Source organism: Sparus aurata, chromosome 17, assembly GCF_900880675.1.
Source record: "Sparus aurata chromosome 17, fSpaAur1.1, whole genome shotgun sequence".
Taxonomy (NCBI): Eukaryota; Metazoa; Chordata; class Actinopteri; order Spariformes; family Sparidae; genus Sparus; species Sparus aurata.
Genome location: NC_044203.1, coordinates 18,488,053 through 18,509,122, shown reverse-complemented (window position 1 = coordinate 18,509,122; position 21,070 = coordinate 18,488,053). Strand labels below are relative to the sequence as shown.

Sequence of the window (21,070 nt, the reverse complement as noted above, 5' to 3'; positions counted from 1 at the left end):
ATGTATGAAACAGATGTTGTGAATGGAGCCACTAGACAGCAGAGATTTCCTTTCCGCTAATGAAACTGATTTCTTATGTGGCTCTTTAGATTTGCTTCACTGCCGGGGCCCACTTGTGTACCACGTGTTATCTTTCTGTGGAGATGAGGAGAAATCACAAAGTGGAGATGAATGTGATGCCGACACAGCAGCCCAGTCCTACCTGAGACAAGACACCGACTCAAAATAGACCACCGACTTGAAAAAAAAATAAATAAAAAGGAGAAAAAATTAAAGTGAACTCCTTATCAGCAGCGTGAACTGAGAGTTATTCTACCCCCCTGCCCTAAACCCACAGGAACTGGGAAGTGGAATAATTGATGTCTTCTTCTTCTTTTTTTTTTTTTTCTCTCAGAGAAGGAGAAACAGGAGACAACAAGCTCAGATTGCTTTTGTCTTAGCGTCCTTGTTTTCCCTTTGTGTTGCCCTCAGAATAGCACAGATAGGCCTGATATTGGAAGAATAATATTTTTTGACTCTTATTTTACTGACATCTGAGACGCTTTTATCAGCAGCTCACCATCAGGGATAAAGTATTAAAGCGGCGCTTTAAAGTGACGGAGAAATTAATTTCCCGATAAACTGCAGCTGACTGATAACTCTGGCTTTGGTGTGGATACAGCTGTAGGAAGCCTTTGTGTCGTTGTTCACCCCTCGGAAGTCGAAAAGGGAAATCTTCAGTATGACTTTACTTTGTTTGAATTACAATATGAAAATTATCAAGGGAGAGGGGGAGGGTCAAAAAGATGGAGGGTTACTTCTTTGCATTGTTGCTGAAGGGAACATCGGGTTTTTCTCAACACAAACTTTATTTTGTTGCCTCATGAGAATAGACAGTGAGCTGGATGCCCAATGGGATCAGTGTGTCAGCTCTGAGACACAGAATACGCCTGGATATTTGTTAGTAGCGATCGAACAATACATCTCAGGGTAGAACTTGTTTTGTTCAGCTTACAGTTGCTCCTGCTACAAGTAGTAAGTAGTTGAATGTGTAAAAAGATGTCAGTGGGCCATATGTAGCAAGCTGTAATTACCTTGATTTTTATCACCTAACAAAGTAAACAGGATGCATTATTCTGTTATGTCTGTATTGCCAATTTCCATGCGTTGTGCATGGTTAGGAAGATATGAACCTACCAGACCTCTGCAGCTGTCTCTTCATATCTGCTTGAGGCTAGCGGCTGAAGGTCGCGTCCTCATGGATCCCCATAGCCTGTCCTTCTCTGCCTCTGATTGGTTGCACTCATAAGTTGGGTTGGTTCGGCTGTTAAGGCATGAGGTGCCCCGGTGTGTTCCGTGGCAGCTTATTCTGGTTTTGCTTTTCCTGTTGTTTTGATGACGTGACTCTCTCCGCTCAAGAGCTCTGCGGTAAGGGTTCAAATATCAGCAAATCAGAGGCAGTAGTAGGGCAGGTCTTAGCAAGAAAACCTGTGGGGATCCATAATGTAGCCCCAAGACTACATTAGCTAAACCTGAATCTGCATCCAGACTGTCAGCCGTCTGGTTGCATCGTGGGTAACGTGGTATAAAAGAGACACTATGTATGATTATGCTGCATTGATATTTTTTTTTTTAAGAAAAAGCTGTCCATCAGGAGTACGACATAGTGTGATGCCGAGTCATTAGAGAACTCTTTAAAGGTTTAGATTAGGGATGCTCGATGATATCAGTCAGCTGCGTCATCGGTATCGGCCAACAAAGGCTTTTAAATGAAACGCTTTAGAATGAAGTGACACGCAGATAAAGACGATGCTTTAATCATGCAACAGCGATGCAATGCTTATTGGGCAAAAATGGAGATGGATAATGATCCTGTGAACATTTCTTACCTCGATGATATTTTTTGGAGTCTGTACAGTCTATTTTATATATATAATGTATATCTATATATATATACCACATTATTTATCATGTTTGGATGCAGTTTTTGTATTTGCTAGTGGGTCATCATGATAAAAGTAGGCTTGATAATGTGTTAATTCCATGAAGGAGAGCCTTGATGTTCTCTGCAATTAGGTGAGAAAACATATTTGCACATAAAAATATCAGCATCACCGACCAGCCAAAAACAGTTGGAAAATATCAGAGTATCCGCATATTGGCAAAAATCAAACTTTTAGTCATTAAATGAGTTTCACCAATGAGTCAGCAGTGTCATATATTTTAATATACTGGGGCGAGGGTGTTACATTATTTCGGTCTAAACGGGAGAGTCTGAAGAAAATATGAATAATGCTACGAGGGTTAACCATCCCAGTCGTTTTCCCTTCAGTCCCTCATTTCCTCCCTCTCCTCCTACAGACGCTCCGCAGCAGAATATCTCAGTTCAGTTTAGCCTAAAGCTCGCCGCCTCTACTGTACCTGTTCACCATCTCAAACCCTTTCTTTTCTCAATCTCTTCCCTGGCCCTCTCTGTGTGACCGAGCCCATCCAGCCACCAGGGTTGAGTTATTAATGCCCGGGGAGGCAGAGAGATGATTTCATTGCGTATTCAGGTGTGGGGATGGATGGCTTTCAGAGGCAGCCAGGGGAGTGCTGGGGAGGAGAGCCTCTGTAGAGAATAAATATACCTGTCTCCTGCTGATGCATCGGGCCACACTCACTGCAATGCAAATCAGCCACACTCCTCCCCCCTAACTGCCTCTGGTATTACTCATCTGCTCCCACCTGGATCCCCACCAGTCAGACACTCAGTCACCCCACACTCATGTTAGGGTTTTCTGTGTGGAGTGGAAGAAAAGCTCTCAGGTGCAAGGCTGCCTTCCCAGCATGCTTTCGGTCCCCATTTCTTGATGATGATATGACAAGCATCCGTGGCTCATCACCACACTGCATTTCCCAGGTGGCTTCACAGGTCCTGGTGTTCATTATCCATCCCGCCTGCCAGATAATTAAGGGCACGGGCGGGATTTGACATTAAAGCAAAGGTTGGGCATTGTTTTCTTGGGGCACAAACATCAGTAGCTTTTTACTGTTTTTGTATTAAACGAGAGCCAGGGTTTTTAAGAGTTTTGGTCTTTGTCTTGCAATTGGCCTCCTTTTTGTTTTTGTTGGAATCTATCAGAATATCAGTCTGGGATAAAAATGACTGGAAGAGTTTATTTCTAGAGCCCCATGAGTACACAGCTGTGTGTGTTCATCACTCTCGCTCAAGCACTTTGATTTTTTTTTTATTGTCTGCTTGGACTGGATAGCCCTCATGTACAATGCCAAATACTGAATGGTAGCCAAAAGCCCTAGGAATTTCAAGGAATTTCATTTATTGTGTCAAAAGAATAAGAAATACCCCCATTTGCTCTCTTGCTGAGGGTTCGATGAGATGATTAATACCCCTGTCATGTTTGTCCTTGTGGTAAAACGGAGAAGACCTGCTGGAGGGGGACAAATCAAAGCAGGCAGAAGGCCGACACCTTTATGTGCAGAAGCGTCACTTCAGTCATTGATTGCCCCATTTAGACTAAATATCAGCACATTTCTGATAATGCTGCTTTATTTATAGGCACCACGCGGGACTCCGCTGACACCGCTCAATTTGAGCAATTTGTTAAAATGGAAACAAAGCAGATTATGGCAAATTCTGTGTGTTTACTTTCAAGTTTATTGCATTTAACGTTCAGCTTTTTAAATACTGTTTGTTCACCTCTTTATCTATCTATCTATCTATCTATCTATCTATCTATCTATCTATCTATCTATCTACCTATCTATCTATCTATCTAACTATCTATCTATCTATTACAAATTACGTGAGAGCAAACAAAATACAAATTTTCCAACCATCAACAAAACATTTGCCTTTGTCCAGCGTGTTCTTTCGTAAAGTAAATGTGAAGTCCACAAGTCCACATGAAGCTTCCTAGTTGGGAGCTGATTTGTCCAATTATTCCGGCAGCACATAAATGCACCATGAGAGGAGAGATAAAAAATTGTGTTCACCCTCAGAGATTTAACTATATAATTTTTAGCGCTGGTGGTTTTGCTGTGATATCTCTGCTTGTATTAGACCGTGATGAGCAATGTTGCAAATCAATGAGCTGAACCGATTTATGGCAATTATGGTTCGTGCGATGAAGAATCTGTATTTGCCTGGTGTTTAACTTTCTGGAAGACAGACATTTCCATCCGAGATTGTATCCATTAACATTTGCTCAATTGATTTTCTTCAGAAAATTATATATCGACATTGTAATGTAAGATGCTAGAGGATTTTATCCATTAATCCATATTATTGTATTTTCATGGGCCTTGTGGCATACCATGAACATGATATTTATTGTTTTTCAGCCTCAGTTTGCCGTTGTCAAGTGGCCCCGACATTTCTAGCTGTGTGCACATTTGAATCCTCTCCCAGTTGTATCACTTGTATCACTAATTTACACCAGTGTTCTCAGATTTTTACGATCTGTTAGTGGCTGATTGTGACAATTTGGTCCTCACACAAGTACTACTAATTTACAATCTGCACAAGTACTGCCCCGTGGTGCTGGACGGTCCTGTTTAATTCTGATCACTCACTGTACTGAATCTTTTAGAAGCCAGAGAAAGGATTAACTGCAGTGTTTCAGATCAAATGATTGCTTTCTTTGCAGATCATTGTTTTGCTTTGAACTATTAGAGATGAATCGGTGCACATTTTGAGATTGGACTTGGTGGCCTTCACTGCGGCTCTGTGATTTCAAATACCACCTGAGCTGTTGTTGATACTGTGAGTTAGAGGCTCAGCCGCCGCTTTGATTTCATCCCCTCCGCATTGTGCGGTGTTTTATTTATTCGAGTGGGAAGTTGTTGGAGTAGTAGCACCTTAAATAAGCTTAGATCGGCCTCCTTCTGCTTAAAACATATGCAAATAAAGGGGATAAGCAGAGACTCTGACAATATTCACTCTGCACTCTAATTAGATCGCAAGGCAGGGGATTATGCAAGTAAACAGAGGGAGAGATACCAAATCTAACACGAAGGGCTGCATGTGACACTAACAACTGATATGAGCAGAAAGAGACTCGCAGCCTTGATTAACTGCACATATTAAACTAAGGAACAATGTTACGTATCCCCTCGACTGTGCCAGTAAATTGGAGTGTCTGGTAAACAAGTTGCCACCTTCTTTTATGTCCTCATGAAATCAAAGAGGAGCCACAGCATCCGTCCTCCGACAGAGCATGGTTCATCACTTCCCTCTACTGTGTGAATCTGAAGTTATTTTGGTTTGCTGTAAAGTCTCAGAGGTTATGTATGAATGTATTTATGGAGTGATCTGCGTTGGTGTTCTTCGCAGTAAACACAGAGATTAGTGTTTCAACACGGTGACAGGGATCTTCTCTCCCACCCGACCTGTAAATGATCGTCTTCAGTCCCTCTCCATTTTGTTCACACTCAGGTTCTCCTCTGAACAGCACTGTGCTGTGCTGCACGCGGGGCACCACAGCAGGCTGTTCTGGCAGTGCTGAGCTTTTCAACATGTTTTCTGCTGCCGTTGCACCCTCGAGACGACTGCTCCTTGGCTCGTTCTTAAAGATTTGATTAATCTGTTCTTTCATTGTGCTCCCAAGAAGACGCCGCAGGTTCTTTTGTAGCTGTAACATCAAATCGCCATTGAAGTTCGTCCCCTGTTTCGGTACAGTTGCGGGGTACTTGTACTTACCGGGAGTGTTTTCTGCTATTTTATACTCCCACCCCACTGCATTTTGTAGGCAAACACCTCGAGTGAACATTTTTGGCCATAAGTCAAAAATGTACATGGTCGTCATTATAACAGTTTACAGAAATGTCTACTAAGATGAAATGATGACAGTTATTACCTTTGATATCGATAAAGTCAGAGGTTAATCATGATATTCTGCTAAAAAATGAAAGACAAATTAAGACTTTTACTCAAGTGCTATTCCTATGACTATTAACAAAGTAATATCTTCAACATCTTTACTGTGAGTAGATTGGACACATCAGTTGTGATAAGAACAGAAACACCTTAGCAGCCTTACAAACATTTTAATAATGTGGGCCCTATAATTTGCATGTATTTGTTCCTGGTACATTGTTAAATCAAGTAACCATGCCTATATTTACGATCAAATATAAGACTGTTATCAAATGAACTCCACAAATCTCTATCATGTAATGTAGGATGATTTATATGAGCTAACAACAGAGCTGTGAAACACGCTTCAGCCTCAGCCACAACATCTTGGCAGTATCTGCCTTTGCCCTGGTCACTGCACTAAATTATGCTGTAATTATTCTGGTAAAAAATGGCCGCTGACACCCTACACACCCATCGGTCCTCCAGAAGGAGGTGAGGTGGGAGTGTGTTTGTCATGATGGATGAGCTGGATCACCCCCCGTGCATCGTGAGGAGATGACACTCCCGGGCAGCGCTGGCCTCACATCCAGGCTTCCTCCTTCCGGATGATGAGACTTTTCTAGGGAGGAGTCTGCAGGCTTCATTTACTGAAGCAGCGGGGAATAATATAGTGCCAGCGTTTGGATGTGTCAGGTCCCATATCTCTGGCTGTTCTATTAGAAATAGACCCTAGTGCGGGACAATTAACCCCTGGCCTCAGCAGCAGATCTGTGCAGTAACAGCCCAGCACGGGACAATAAATCAAACCAAGAGGGAGAAACTCACACTCCCTCCCCTGCTGGTCGGCTGCTACTATCAACCCAATGGGCCGAGCTCACGTGATGGTAGATACGCTCCGGTGTTATCGTACAATCGCTGGAGGTGCAAGAGTGATGTAATAGGTTGGCTGTTAGGAAGGGCACCCTGAGTGTGTTTGTGCTGCAGTGAATACACCATCTGGAGAAAGTTCAACACCCTGGATCAACTGCAACATTTTAAACCAAAGCGCAACAACTTCTCGCCCATCTTCTTTCCTGTCTCAAGCTGCTCTCTGGCAAAGAGCGAAATGTTTTTCTATACAGTATGGCACGGTAAAAGGTTTTATTTGCCTTGATTAAATTTTTGGAGGTTTGCTTGTTATTAGCAAAGAGCAAATAGTTGCTTCTTCTTCTGTCGTCTTTTCTTGTGATATTTTACATAACAGGTTAACACCATTTATGCTCATTACTACCAATTCTTCATTGAATATTAGCACCGCTAACGAAGATCTGCTAATCCTGTGAGAAATACAAAGCATTTTCTACAATTACTTCACAGCAAAAAACTCTAATGAACGTCTTATGAAGCCGTAGCAGGAAATCCTCTGTTTGCATCATCAGTAACTTAAAACAGCTCCCGTACGTCTTTAGAAAAGTGACGGATAAACAGTAAGTTAAGCTGATGTGTTCTCAAATCAAAGAAGTTCAGTTACAAGCTTCAAAAGTTAAGAGAGCTTCCTCTCTACACATCAACAGAGCCACACTCAGCCAATAAGTTTAACACAAGAAGAAGAACACCTGGTTTGAAGAAGTAAGCTATCACTGTCTGGTGTCTGTCCACCCTGGCACCTAACAGGAGCATGACGGTAGGTCAGTGCAGTCTTCCGCTGCAGTTGAAATTGATATATTAAATCATCATATTGAAATTGAAGTAAGCTCTTTGGACCTTGTGGAAAAACTGCTAAAATGGAGAGCTGGCTGGAACCTTGTTACTTTTTGAGTATCAACCAGACTGTATTTTGTTGCATCGGGTGTAAAGAAGATCAAATGCTTGGTCCTTAAGCAATTTGTGTGTCAGATATTTCCTCACTCGTGGCCATGTTTGCTTTTATGAATATGTGCCATGTGTAACTGCAGATGTCTGATTTGTGTCCACATTTCTTGACAGACTTCATCGCTGGTCCATCTGGTGTGTGGTTTCTCCACGTTGATGTCAGTACAGTGGAAGTACAGTGGAACAAAAAACTAAATGGTTTGCGGACTGCTGAATTCCTTCACTTTTGAGAAGTGCTTCATCTGAGCAGGGACTGTTTTTGGGGTGAAATATTGTCCCCAGAGCTTCATTTTCATTGGTGGAAATGGACTGAGTCCAAATGTTTCCCAGTCCGTCCCCGGAGTCTTTCTCATGTCCTCCATTTTATTTGGCCCGTGACACACCACACAAGTCCAACAATCGCAATACACTGTTAATGACCGGACGCTGTGGCTATCTCATGCACCCGTAGTAAAACAGAGAATAATGAAGCCTCACCACAATGTGGCCGACTGTGTTTTTGTCTGCAGCCAGTCATATTGAGACCATTTGTTTAATGGCAGATTAGAGGAAAGAATGAGCAGCGATAAAGCTGCAGACCACAGGGGTCACCTTCAGGACCTGCTCGTGGTTATTCCTATCATTAACATGTCGCATCTCGTGCTGTCCTGCTCCAATTATCACTGACACAGGCTCCGGTCTTATGACTGGGCTGTTCAAACTGCCCACTGTTAGACTGTAATTCTCACACTGATGGACTAATGTGAAATATGGCAACAGATGCAGGGAGCAACGACTGAAGCACATTATTCAGGACCCATGGGCCATTAAAGCCATAGCTATTAAATATAATTTGAAAAAATTAGCTTTTTGGCGCATGCAATAGCAGGTTGTGAGGTATTATGATAATCACTACAATCCCCAGGGTGCCTGCTTTCTCCAAATGTTATTACTATATGTTCGCCTTTGTGAATGGGTTTTGGGAGATGTAGTCTTGTTTCTGAATGCTTTATGGGAGGGGTAGTTCTCCTCAGGTGCGCGGAGCAATTATTGCTTTTGCCAGGGTTTGCATTCTTTTGTGCCAGTCTGAAGTAATTATAGCTCACTGCTTGATTCGTTTTTTTGGTCTGGGAGACTTCGTGCACATGAGAGCACATTTCATTTAGCACAGTTTGAACACACAAACTCCTGTGTGTGTGTGTGTGTGTGTGTGTGTGTGAGATGTAGGACAGTGACGTCACATTCAAGCTGATTCCATTTAAATCAAGATCATGGTCCCAGATACTGTTTATACCTGGTAATTGATGAGCCTTTTGAAATACGTAGACCGTTAATTATTCTTATGTGCAGATACTATTAAAGGGTAAGTTCCCCCAAAAATGAAAATTCTGTCATTATCCGCTCACCCGATGTAGATGGAAAGCAAACAGGTCCTCATCCACTTAAGCTGTTAGGAGAATGCTCTAATGTTGTTTTGCTTTATAGCTCCAGAAATGTTTTGTTGAATACTAAACTTCATGATGTCATGAGGATGAGTAGATAATGACTGAGTTCTCATTCTCAGGTGAACTTATCCTTTAAGTATCTTGTGCAGACAATTTGTTGTATATGTGTTGCGGTATTAGCTCTATGCTCAACTAAAGCTTATTTATGTAAAACATCTTCACAATTTCAAAGAGTGGGATATTTGTGCCAGACGACCGCAAGTTGCCATCAGTGACTACTCTTAATTTCCTATGCTATAGTAAACCTTGTGCAAACTTTCATACCACAGCTGAGCAACATCAGGTCTGTATGAAACCCTGATTGTAGCAGTATTGCAAAGCCTGCTGGGCTCGGTTGCTCACATCAGTCATAAACACAGGTCGCTGCGTTGGTCTGAGGCGGTAGAGAGGTGGTCGGAGTGGCCGCAGTGATCATTTCATTGTGGCTGGCTGCCACGTGTACCAAGTGTGCTTAATGAAACTGGCCAACACCCACAGATTACTGTGACAAAGACTTTTTTTTTTTGTTTGGCAATAAACCTTATCATCTAAAATGATATCAGTGCACTGAAACAGTAAATTACGCTGGAAATTGAATAATAAGAAATGACCCCAAGAATCTTTTTCTGCCCTCTAATCTGAAATAAAAATGCATATATAGATGTACATATTTATATCCACATTTATTATTAAGATATACAAACGACATAAACTTCACAACAGTAAGGCTTTATTATATTTAGGAAATGTTGACTGCTGCAGGAGTTGTGATAATTGTTTCATTTTAAGCATAAATTCCAACATTGTCTGTTTCTAGCTCCTCAAGTGGGAATACTCGCTGTTTTACTTAAAAGAGAATCAGTATATGTTTTTGGGTTTTGGACTGAATACCTTGGATTGTTTCCTTCCTTTGTGTTTATGAGTCATCTGTGAAGTAAATCGACCTCTTTAGAACGGAGTTGTAAAACCAAATCCCCCCCCCCTTTTTTTTTCAGCGGCAGGCTGCACGTTTGAAGAGGACTCAGACCCCAACCTGTGTGACTTCACCCAGGGGGAGGACGACGACTTCGACTGGCTGCTGTTTCGGACCTACAGTTCGCCTTACGCCAGCTCCGACCTCCTGCGAGGTGAGTGGTCCTCTCTCCTGCAGCTCTGTATAAATCTCACACGGGACCACAGCACGTCAGAGTTTAGGGGGGTTGAAGAACATAAGCTGTTTTTCAAGACACGCCAGCAGTTGCATTGATGCTTCTGCAATTTCTTTCCATTGTTTTCAGTCCGATATATAATTGTACCTTTGTTTAGTGGCCCGCACAACAGAAAAAGTGCCTGTATGCAAATCAGCCTTTACAGATGTCCGGCGTCCATAATGCACCAGCTCTAATGAAGCGCTCACCCCCATTTTGTCTGCTTCCCGCTAACCCCAAGGATAATTTTATGTTAACCAGCCTCACAGGACTAATGGAAACCAGCATTTTCCTGCCATCATCCTCCCCAATGGTGGTTGCCAGAGGGAGATGGCATGCATAGTTTATAAGGCGCTCCTCCATCTCTGCATTAACAAATACCTACAGGGATCCGACAAAGAGAAGAGTGCTGTTTCAGCTTCTCAGCAGAAATATATCGGTGGCAGCAGTGGGCTCCCCCTGCCGAAGCACTTTAACTGTGGAAACTTGCAGCATGATTAAGGAACCGAGCTCCCTCGGGTAGAACCAATCAATCCATCATATGGTAATGAGAGTTCGACCGGTCCATGACAGAAACACGCATGGTACATGAGAGGGAGAGAAAAGAACTTGCAAGTTTAATGGTGGCAGCTTGGAAGGAATGTTTGACATCATCTGACAAAGAGGAGAGGATTAACGTGGCAGATAGAAAGCCAAGAGGAACACATGTAAAGATGACAGGATAACTGTAGATCATTCCAAAAGAAATGTGTATCATTCAGGGAAATCCTTTTGGAAGATATCGACAGGAGTAGCCTTTAAAAAATGGTCAAAAACTTACTGCAGGGATGAAGGGATTTATTTCTTAAAAGCTGCATGGTTGTGATTTTTATTTATAGGGCTAAAAATTCCTTCCTCACCGCAGGCATTTATCCAGATCCTGAACTTGATAAATCCCAAATTTTTTATCCTGGACTCTTACACCACGCCTCCACATCATCAGCATTCGGGTGAGAATCCGCCAGCAGCCACCAGCCAATTCACGGCAGGCAATGGGATAATTAATACTTTTCCCTTCGGGTTTAATTAAAACTTACTGCCCTGGCATTTAAAGTGTTCCGGGGCCCTCGGTGGAGCAGACGAGCACAGGTGGAATGGAAACAGGTACTGTAATCTGCACATGACGAGGCGGCATGCAAGGCTCTGAGCGTCAACTCTCGATCGATCAGCTCCGATAAGCGGGAGACAAATTCAGTTTAATTTATTATCTGCCCATCCTTCAGGCCTGCGCTAGAGGCAGTGCATTACTCACGTTCCTCGTCTGATTGGTGTCATTTCATTGTGATCGCCACGTTCCTTCCTGACATTTTCACGGTGTTATTGTAGGTGGATAACCTTTCTGCAGATATCGGCAGAGGAAATGTTCCTTTTCTCTTTATTTTTTTTTCTCTCCCCTTCTCTCTGACTTAATCCCCCTGTGTTGAGTTCTAGCCATGTATCACATTGGACAGCCAAGGTGGGGGGATAACAAGAGTTTATGAGATAAGGCTATTTACATTGGACCAGTATTAACTTTGTGGGGCTGAGAAACTGGCGTCGAGGGGAGATTAGTAAACACAGCTGAGATAGCAGCAGCTTGTGGCTCCCAGGAGAAATTAGAGACCGCTGCTCCCATGAAAGAGAAAATGGTCTCGAATAAAAAAAAAGAAGAAGAAGATGGAATGTGGTGAGATCTTAATAAGAATGTCCCATTTATTTTTTATTTTTTATCACGGCCTCCTTTATTTTGAATTAGATAGGAGATGCCCGCTTGCTATTCATAATCTGGAGTTCTCTTGTCGTTTTAATGAACAAGTCAGGCTTGCGGGATGATGACCTTGTATAGAAGAATGTGTCTGCATGTCAAGTGTACCTCATTTTCTGAAAGGGGGATTAATCAGCTTGAAAAGTTCTGTGTCTGCTGCAGTATTCATTATAGTGTATGAGTTAGGGTGGCCTTATGGAACGAAAATCCATTGAAGTCTTAAACAAGCTTAAAGGCAATATGTAAGAATTTTTTGACGGAAACGTCAAAAATATGCTAAAAATGATTGACAGAATGTGAATAAACAACAGTTTTCCCATGATGACGTTCATGTATTGTGTTGCAGAGATATCCACAACAGTTAGCATGCTAATCAGCTAGCCCCTGCCTGTCCCGGTCCAAAGCTCCTGTGCTATCAGTGTAAGCACTAACAATCCCCTGGTGCCCAAGCTCCCAGTCTTGACAAGGACGTTACATTAAAACCTTGATACAGCATTTGAGGCAGAGCCCCATTTATTACTATGAAAGCTGCTCAGTGGCGCTTGAAGCCAAAATGGCTCGACTTCCTGGCTATGAAACATCCTGGATCTTTCACGTTTTGTGGCCCATACAGTGTGCGCCCACCGAGCTGGCGGACTTCTGGTTTAGCACCTGGCCAATTTGACTAGAGATACAATGTTTTAATCTCTCAGCTCTTCCACACTTTCCAAATTGTATTGGTCCGAATGGCTCAAATTATGGAAGTTTAACAAGTAATGTTGTGGCGGTTGTTTCACTCACAAAATTGGATCCATCATTTTAAAGTCGCTTCATGGCAGTGAATCATGCAGTGAATCATGTCACGTTGTAATTACACAGTTTGATTTCAAAGCCTGGCGCTCTTCCTGGACTGATCGTTACCTGCGCAGCTAACTGAGCTAACTAGCCAAAGGCCAGTTACACTGCCCTCTGTTTGTTTTGAGTAGGAGTTTGGTGGCCGTAAATACCGTAAAGCACCTTTAAAACAACTTGCGTCAATAGATCTTGCTTTTCTTATTCACCTTATGTGTTGTTGTTTTCTAATTCTTATTAATGACAGGTCAAACATGTGGGACAGGATGTCCAGATGTTTCCAGAGAAACCACAAGTCAATTAAAAGCAGAACTTTTTCAGGTCTTAGGCATCAACAACAAACATCAAGTTCTTTTCAGCCCACCAGAAACAAGAAGGCGCTTCGACTGTGCATGAGCCTGTTGCTGAAAGCTTGCAAAATACCACACTGTGATCAATCGTCATTTTAACGTGTTGACAATGAGCCCTGAGTATAAATGAAAATGGTTTCCTGGCCCCAGTTAATGTTCCTGTGGCAGAAAAGCAGCCACTAGAAGTATAAAAACACACCACCTGAAGTGTAACTGGATGAATAAAGTGGCTGCATTGAAAAAGTAAAATGACTCTTTTCATTAACACCTTGAATGTCTTGTATTCTATCCAACGGTGGGTTTTTCCTTTTCAAAAGAACACGCAACCACTTTTGCATTCGTTGGACTCATTATGGGTCGATGCAGCAGAATCAGAGATTTCTAATGCGTCTTTTTTCCTCTATTCACCATCCTTCCTTCTCTCTGACAATCATATTAGCCACAATGCAACCCTTCCACCAACAGTTCGATTAGAGATTTGTGTGTTACCATTAATGCAGCCTGCAGATGCAGAGATGAGGAGCAGGCTGCAGACGTCTGCTAATCTCACTTCTTCCTGAGTGTGCACGACCCCCCCCCCCCCCAGATGTTTTTTTCTCTCTCTGGAGCCACAAATGGCATTATTCAACTTTGTTTTTCTTTCTTTCTTTCTATTTCTTTTTTTTAACACATACATTTCATACTTTCAAAACACTTAGATGTGCAAAATTGGTGCACTTTCCCCTCAACGGAGACCTATTATGCTTTTTCGTTTTTTCCCTTTCCTCCGCTGCATTATAAACTGTAGGTTCTTTGTGCATGTAAAAGGTCTTGAAAGTTAAAAAGCCTGAACAGGAGCTCCTCTCTCCCACAGAAGGAAAAGCTTCTGAAGTGCCTGAAACACCTCATCAGAAGACCCTCAACCACAACACCATGTCACACATTTGTATAATTCACTGAAGCTCACTGGAGGCTAGAGGAACACAGGAGTGCTGACCAGAGACACGGGGAGGGGTGGTGGCTTAGGCGTGTGTGAGCTGACCAATCAGACGAGACTGGGTATGCAGGAGGGACAGTATGAGACAGTATAAGAAAACTGATTCTGATTTTGAGCATTAAAACACCTCCTGTAGTAGTGACCCCTCCTCAAAAAATGGGAACCTGAAAACTAGCTTCACATGTCTCCTTTAAGTTAGGCACTTGGTAGATCTAACACCTGCCCGAAACGCTCCTGATTCAATCCTCCGTGCGAGGTGTTCGCTCTTGTTGAAGTGCCACTGAGCACGCAAACCTCGCTCAGTTGTCACCCCTCAGCAGCCACACAAACAGTGTCTCTTGGATGTGCAGAAATGGGGGCTTTAGTTTCCAGCTGAGTCACACAGGAATTCACTGACAGCTCTGGAAAAGACTGTTAAAATATGCTCCAGCCTTTTTTTTTCTCTCTCTCCATGTGTCCCATACTAATCTTGTAAATCCTCCTCTCTCCTTATCTTCTTTTTAGTAAATGTCTCCTGCGCTGTCCAGTGGCCCACGCACACGCACGCACGCACGCACGCACGCACGCACGCACGCACTCACGCACTCACGCACACCAAGGTAACATTTAAAAATAGACTCCGCCGCAGGCTAGAATCCAATTCCATCTGTGTGTTTGTACACCTTGCAACAAGCTACAAAGTCGATTGATTGGTTGTTTTATTAGCTACTAGAACAATAGATCCTTAAATAAATGCCCGCAGGCATTATGAATGGACGGTTGGAGGGGGACTTCAGGTATAAGGAAGGTTAAGACTGACATGATGCGTGGTTCTGAGCGTTTGTCCCGGGGTCAGAGCCTGGTCAATTGGCAGTGGTACTGTAGCAGCAGGCTCAATGTGACGACCTTAACAAAGCTAATACACACCGTCACACAAACAGACAGTCGTCCATCTGTATCTCCAGCAGTCGACTGTGGAGGACGATGTCTTATCTCCTGGCCTTTACTATCTGTCACCACTCACCCCTGCCTGGCCCCCGGCGCACGCCACGGACCAGATGCACATGAGTGCATGTGTGTCATTGACGGCGACCCGAGATTCAACCGCGCCCGTGAAAAGATGAGGCAGAGCGAGGAGACGGACACATATGCTGTAGGAGACGTGTTTTTATCAGAGCTGACCAGCCATCCTCGCTGGTTTAATACCCTATTACACTGCCCTCCTCCGACTTCCCCTGCTGGCAGTCTGCTTTCGCCACATACTGTATATACTATGTAGTTATACCATCCTATCTTAAAGGTCTCTATTTATTGTAGATTCAGTTTGTTTTGCTCTTATAGCGCTGTGCATTTGTAGACAGGTGATATACTTTATGGCTCGTAAATTTGCTGCTTGACTTGCAGGGAAAATGGTTGCAATAGATAAACTGCAGATAGTTTATTTTATTTCTGGAGACGACAAGTGCTATTCAGTAGACCTTCTGCATTGTAGCAGTGCAATATGTTTATAGATATCAGTCTGTCGGTATTCATTTTAAAAGCTGGGACCTCTGCAAATGATTTAAAGTCGCCAGTCTCAAACATAAGAATGACCTGGCCCTGTTTGTAATCAGAAGATCTTCTGGGACCCGCCCACACTTTTAATCACAACTCTAAGTAACTCGTATCTAAGAAGTATTTCCCTCAAAAGTGGTTTAGTTTATAAACAGAACAATCGTGAACGCAGACCTAAGGCAATGCAGTGTAAATTAATAATCCATCCACCTACACAATTAACAATTTGTAAACTTGCATATCTTTCAGCACACGCAGCTACAATTCCCCATCACTGACACAAAATAAGATTTGTTCTGATGTTACGTCAAAGTCTGTTCCTCAACCAAACAATGTTGCCCGCCCGTGAGAACTGTGTTTCTTGCAATACCTAATGTTTCCGTCCAATATCCCGATTGCAGTTTAAATTATTGTTATATTAGGGTTATATTAGGGTTATGTTATATTAGGGTTTTCAACAAGTAAAGTAAAAGCCTGCATTTATGATTCATTTAGTCTTGAGGGGACATTATGTAGTATTTGAATTTTAATATTCAGAGTATAAATTAGGTAATCACATAAATTCAGAAATATGTATATATAATTATTTAGTTTAAAGCTAGAAAGGTGGCAGGGTCCGCCAAATATAAACAAAGTAAAACAGTGTGAAACTGTGTTGTCCTTCAAGATCAGTTTGTTTATTCAGTCGTGAAAAGAAAGAGAGTTTGTTTATGTAGCTTGTTAAGGCATTTAATTTTTCGGTTCTGATTAAAATTCCTGCTCCAAAACAACACAGTGCACCTTTAATCCAGTTGTGTTTACACCAAGCAACGATCACAAGCTTATCTTTTTTCTACATAAATATACCAATTAGCCACCTGACAACCAGCCCAAACAATTACGTGAGGTCTTTAATTGCAAGAAACTGTGAGATGATGGCACTGAGATGAGCAGATCCAGTGATAGTTCCAGGGGTACTTGGCCGAAGGTCGTTCTGAAGCAAAGTGGCAGGAATAGTGAACGAGCAGCAGGCTTGGCAGGTGAGAAGGATGAGGCAGGGCCGGAGTCAGCGGAGGCAGGGTGACGAGGACGGAAAAAACAAGGTTTCTCACAGGTAAACAAAGAGCGCTGACTAACAACAGGGCTTGAACAGTGGCTGCATTGATGGAAGTAGATGCGACAAACTGGCAGGCTGGATGTGGGCTAGGCAGAGTGTTTGAAGAGGTCTTGATGATGAAGATGACTCCGGCACACCTGCAGACAGTCACACCAGCGCGAGAGACGGAGAGCTGGTCCAAGGCAGACGGGTTACCAGGGGACAGCAGATGTAACGCCGCCACATTTAATGATAATACTGACATGGATCATTACAATCATTAGTCATTACAGTGCAATGTCCTGCTGGGAAACTTTTGGGTCCTGACATCCACAATCCATCCAAACACAGCTGCAGACCAAGTAAACCTCCTCATGGCATGATGATGTGCCGCGCCATACTGCGTAACATCGCTCACATTTGGCCCGAAGAACCTGGCCACCAAAAGATCACAATTCGATCGAGCATCTGTCGATCCATGGATCCCACACCACAGCACACCCCTAGATGTCCTGTGTCCGTGCCTTGATAAGACAGATCTAGTTCTGATCCATGATTTGTTCCGCCAGCTAGATCTTAATAAAAGTTATGTGATGACCTAAGCAATGTGTCAGCTTTGACTGTAGAGCTTGGCTCCAAGGCCAAATCTCTGCGATCAAGAATGAAATTAGAGTTGAGACAAAGTAGTCTGTTTATTTTCAGGGACGGCCCTGCAGCTCGTCCATGAAGAGAGAAGGGGCCATTTAACATCTATATTTATCATTTAGCTCGGGTTACAGAGGACAATTGCTCCCTTGAAGACGGTTGTGTCCGGCTGAGCTGTTGATGAGTCTGCAGGGTTTTGTTCCAGCCAAACGTTCCACCAGCTGATTTCATTACTTAACACACCTTCAGAACTAATTGGTGAAATCAATCGGCTGCTCCGGTATTTGTTGGGAATGAAAACATGCACCTTTCCACTGCTCGGGACCAGACACCAGTGGCTCCAGGGGTATAACTGCTTATGTCTTGTTACTTCAGGGCGAAGAAGATCATATTTATCGATCGCTGATGTACCATATGAATGTCTGAAAGCTCTGTCTACTTATTAACCATCTCAGAAATGCCCATCACTGCACAGAACCTTTTAGAATATAGCAAATTAATTGTATTGTTATTCGGGGGGGTGACCATCAGCTCCCTTTATGCTTTCAAGGTAAAGAGTAATCATTAATGTGACTGATAGACACTTTTGGGAACGGCTGCCAGAGCAGGTGAACTGGTATATACTCGGCAACTGTTTCTTTTGTTCTGTGTTTCGCCCACACACAGACACCCAGGTGATAGGTAGGCTAAGCTAATGCAGCCTTCGTTAGGCTGTTGCTTCCATCTAATTAGTGTCACTTTAGAGGGACAGCTAGAGGGCTTTTTAAGTGTAAGGTTGCCAGTTTAACAGTGTAATTGAGGCTCAGGCGGCACACTCGGGATCGTAGCCAAATAGACTTACCAGGTGAATCACCTTAAACTCAGGTGAGATCAAGTGGCTGGTCACTTGAAGCATAATGGTTCAGCTCATGAAAGAAGGCCATGTGGGTGACAACTGCAATTAAGCTGAAGCATCTTTGCTGCATTTTGGATTTTGCTCACACGTAATTGGCCCCTATTTGACATACTTGAGAAGCGGGAGATTTATTGTTTGTCTTGTGCTTTAAACAACTTCGGCGCTCTTTGCGGAGGAATGGGAAGGAAAGCCAGCTGAAGTGGAGGGTCAGGACATCCACAGGTGTAGCTCACATTTTCCGTTCCAAATGTTCCAGTTTTATATAAGTGTTTTTTACAATTTGACCAATTACATTTATCTGCAGATTAGGAAAACGCACAGCCCTCCGTTTATTAAAAGAGACATATTATACAGTGGCCAACTCCCTCTGGCATCATGCTCAGGGTGGGATACTCAAATCTCATACTACTTGTGTTCCAGCTCACAAGTCGTCTAAACAGAGGGAATCTGACAAATTGTTATAATTTCACTTAAAAGTTGATGGACAGTGAAAATCTGGAGAACACCAGGCCATATCTGAAAGGAAAACAAGACCATTATATAAATGATAAACCATGATTATTATTATTATTATTATCCAAGATTATTTGTAATTTCAAAATAGATGTTCACCTTTCCTATCATACCTATCGGAATGGTTATTTGAGAAAGTGGTTGGATGCTAACGTTAGCTGATGTCTGAAAGGCAGCTGATTGGTTCAAATATGTTGTTTTAACTTGAAATATGGCCTGAATTACCTCCAGATGAGAGACCTTTCACTATGTCTTTTCCAATAAGAATTGGTGAAACAATTTGTCAGATTTCCTGCGTTTATAGGACTTGCAACCTGGAACACAGCACTAGGCTAAGACATTTTAGCCTCCCAGCCTGTGCATGATGCCAGAGGAAGATGGCGGAGGTGCTTATACGGTATATAGATCCATACCCCGCTCAAAAGTATAATGGTCAACTTGAGAACGAGATTGTGCTTTCATTATTACAGATAAACTGACCTTACTGGCATATAAGAAAACACAAAAAACATTTAGATAAGTGCAGAAGATCCAGTCACAATTTCTGTTATTAATAAAATATTTTTTACAGCTTCTAATGTGTGTGGAGATAATATTGATTTGCAGTGTAAGCCCAGAGCACAGAGTTTTAGTCACAGTGATGCTCACAAAACTGCCCACACTTAATCGTTAATCCAACTCGGGCTCTCTGTGACCTCCTCCGTAAGCAAATAAAGCATCTTTGTAAATCGAATGTGAACACTTGAATTAAGTTTCTGCTCCCGCCTGCTGACTTGAAACGTGTTCTTCAAACACTTGGAAGTTGTCTTTCTTCTTCTGATATCCTCCTCTTTTCTGCTAATCACACTCTTTGGTGATCGGGAGATTGGAAATACGCTTTGTACGTGTGCCTGGTGTGGATAGTTTTTCTAAGTGCACTTGGATTTTCCCAACGTCGGTGTATCCTCTGCTCCTCCGGGCCCACACTTCGCTTCAGCTATCTCTGAATTTTCACAGATCACATGATTGCGGTTCTTGGCAAGTTGTGTGAAACGAGATTATCTCGAGTATTTCTTAAAATTCTCTCCGTATAAAGGCCTGCATTTCAGCTCTCTCAATACACATGAATTAGAAATGTTGGAGCAAATGTGCAGAGAAGTAAAAGCCGTGCATTTTATTATTTCCACAATTCATAACCAGATCTGAGTTAAATTCGTTTTAGCGGCGCGTCTCTGATCTTTGGTGAGTTCTCGAACACAGACAGATGAGAACAAGATGTATGCAGATTTGTTTCTTTGATAACATTTCACTGATTTAAACTGTTTTCTCCCAGACGTCAGAGGTCCAGAGACCACGTAGTATCTAATGTCCTTTAAGAGCTTGATGTATTTGCATGAGCACTAAACAACATGACAGAGACTGGAGGTTGTAGTTTGTTGAACTTCATTGTCATCTGTGAGTTGGATCAGGCATTGTAATCGATTGTTGGGTCATTTCGGGTTGTTGTTCCATCTGTCCCAGTCTCGTTAATGCAATACATGAAAAACGTCTCAACGGAATTTATTAAAATTTAGCACAAGTGTCTGGTTAGACTCGAGGATGACCTGATTAGATTTTTGTTGGTCAAAGGTCACTGTGACCTCACAAACCACTACTCAACAAGAACTCAATCTAACTCAAAATCTTGGGTAACATGATGAAGTTAGGGTGTTTCATATCCAAAAGGTCAAAGGTTAACTTTGCTATTAAGTCATAATTTTCAGCAAAAAGCGTTCTCCTCATTATCCAATAGCTCAGGAACAACAACTTGCTGAGAGGCGTACAACCGCAATAGCATTAATTCTAGATTTCAAGTGTGTTTTGACTAATTTTTAGCAGTTTAATCACCTGAATAGATTGTGACCCACAGATAAACAATAACTTTAAAACATGTAACAGACGCAGAGTGCTTATGAGTAAATCAAGATTAATAAAACCGAATGTCCAAACTATTAATGGCATACATAAATACATAAACAAACAGCTGCCAGGGTTTAGTTGCAGTGCTAGTGATCACTTTCATATTGGATAGTTCAACAAATCACAATTAACACAAAACAATAATTTTGACTATATCAAATATTAAACCATATTGACAAGCTTTCCCTGAA

At 42.4% G+C, this 21,070-nt stretch overlaps 1 protein-coding gene across 4 annotated transcripts in view; it reads left to right on the top strand.

Moving 5' to 3' along the window:
• Positions 1-21,070, top strand: part of ptprub (protein tyrosine phosphatase receptor type Ub) — a 182,428-nt gene that overhangs the window by 45,722 nt on the left and 115,636 nt on the right. For all 4 annotated transcript variants that reach the window (XM_030394026.1, XM_030394025.1, XM_030394024.1 and 1 more), the window contains exon 2: positions 10,149-10,280. In XM_030394026.1, the coding sequence (XP_030249886.1) occupies positions 10,149-10,280 (132 nt within the window). The remainder of the gene's footprint in view (positions 1-10,148; positions 10,281-21,070) is intronic.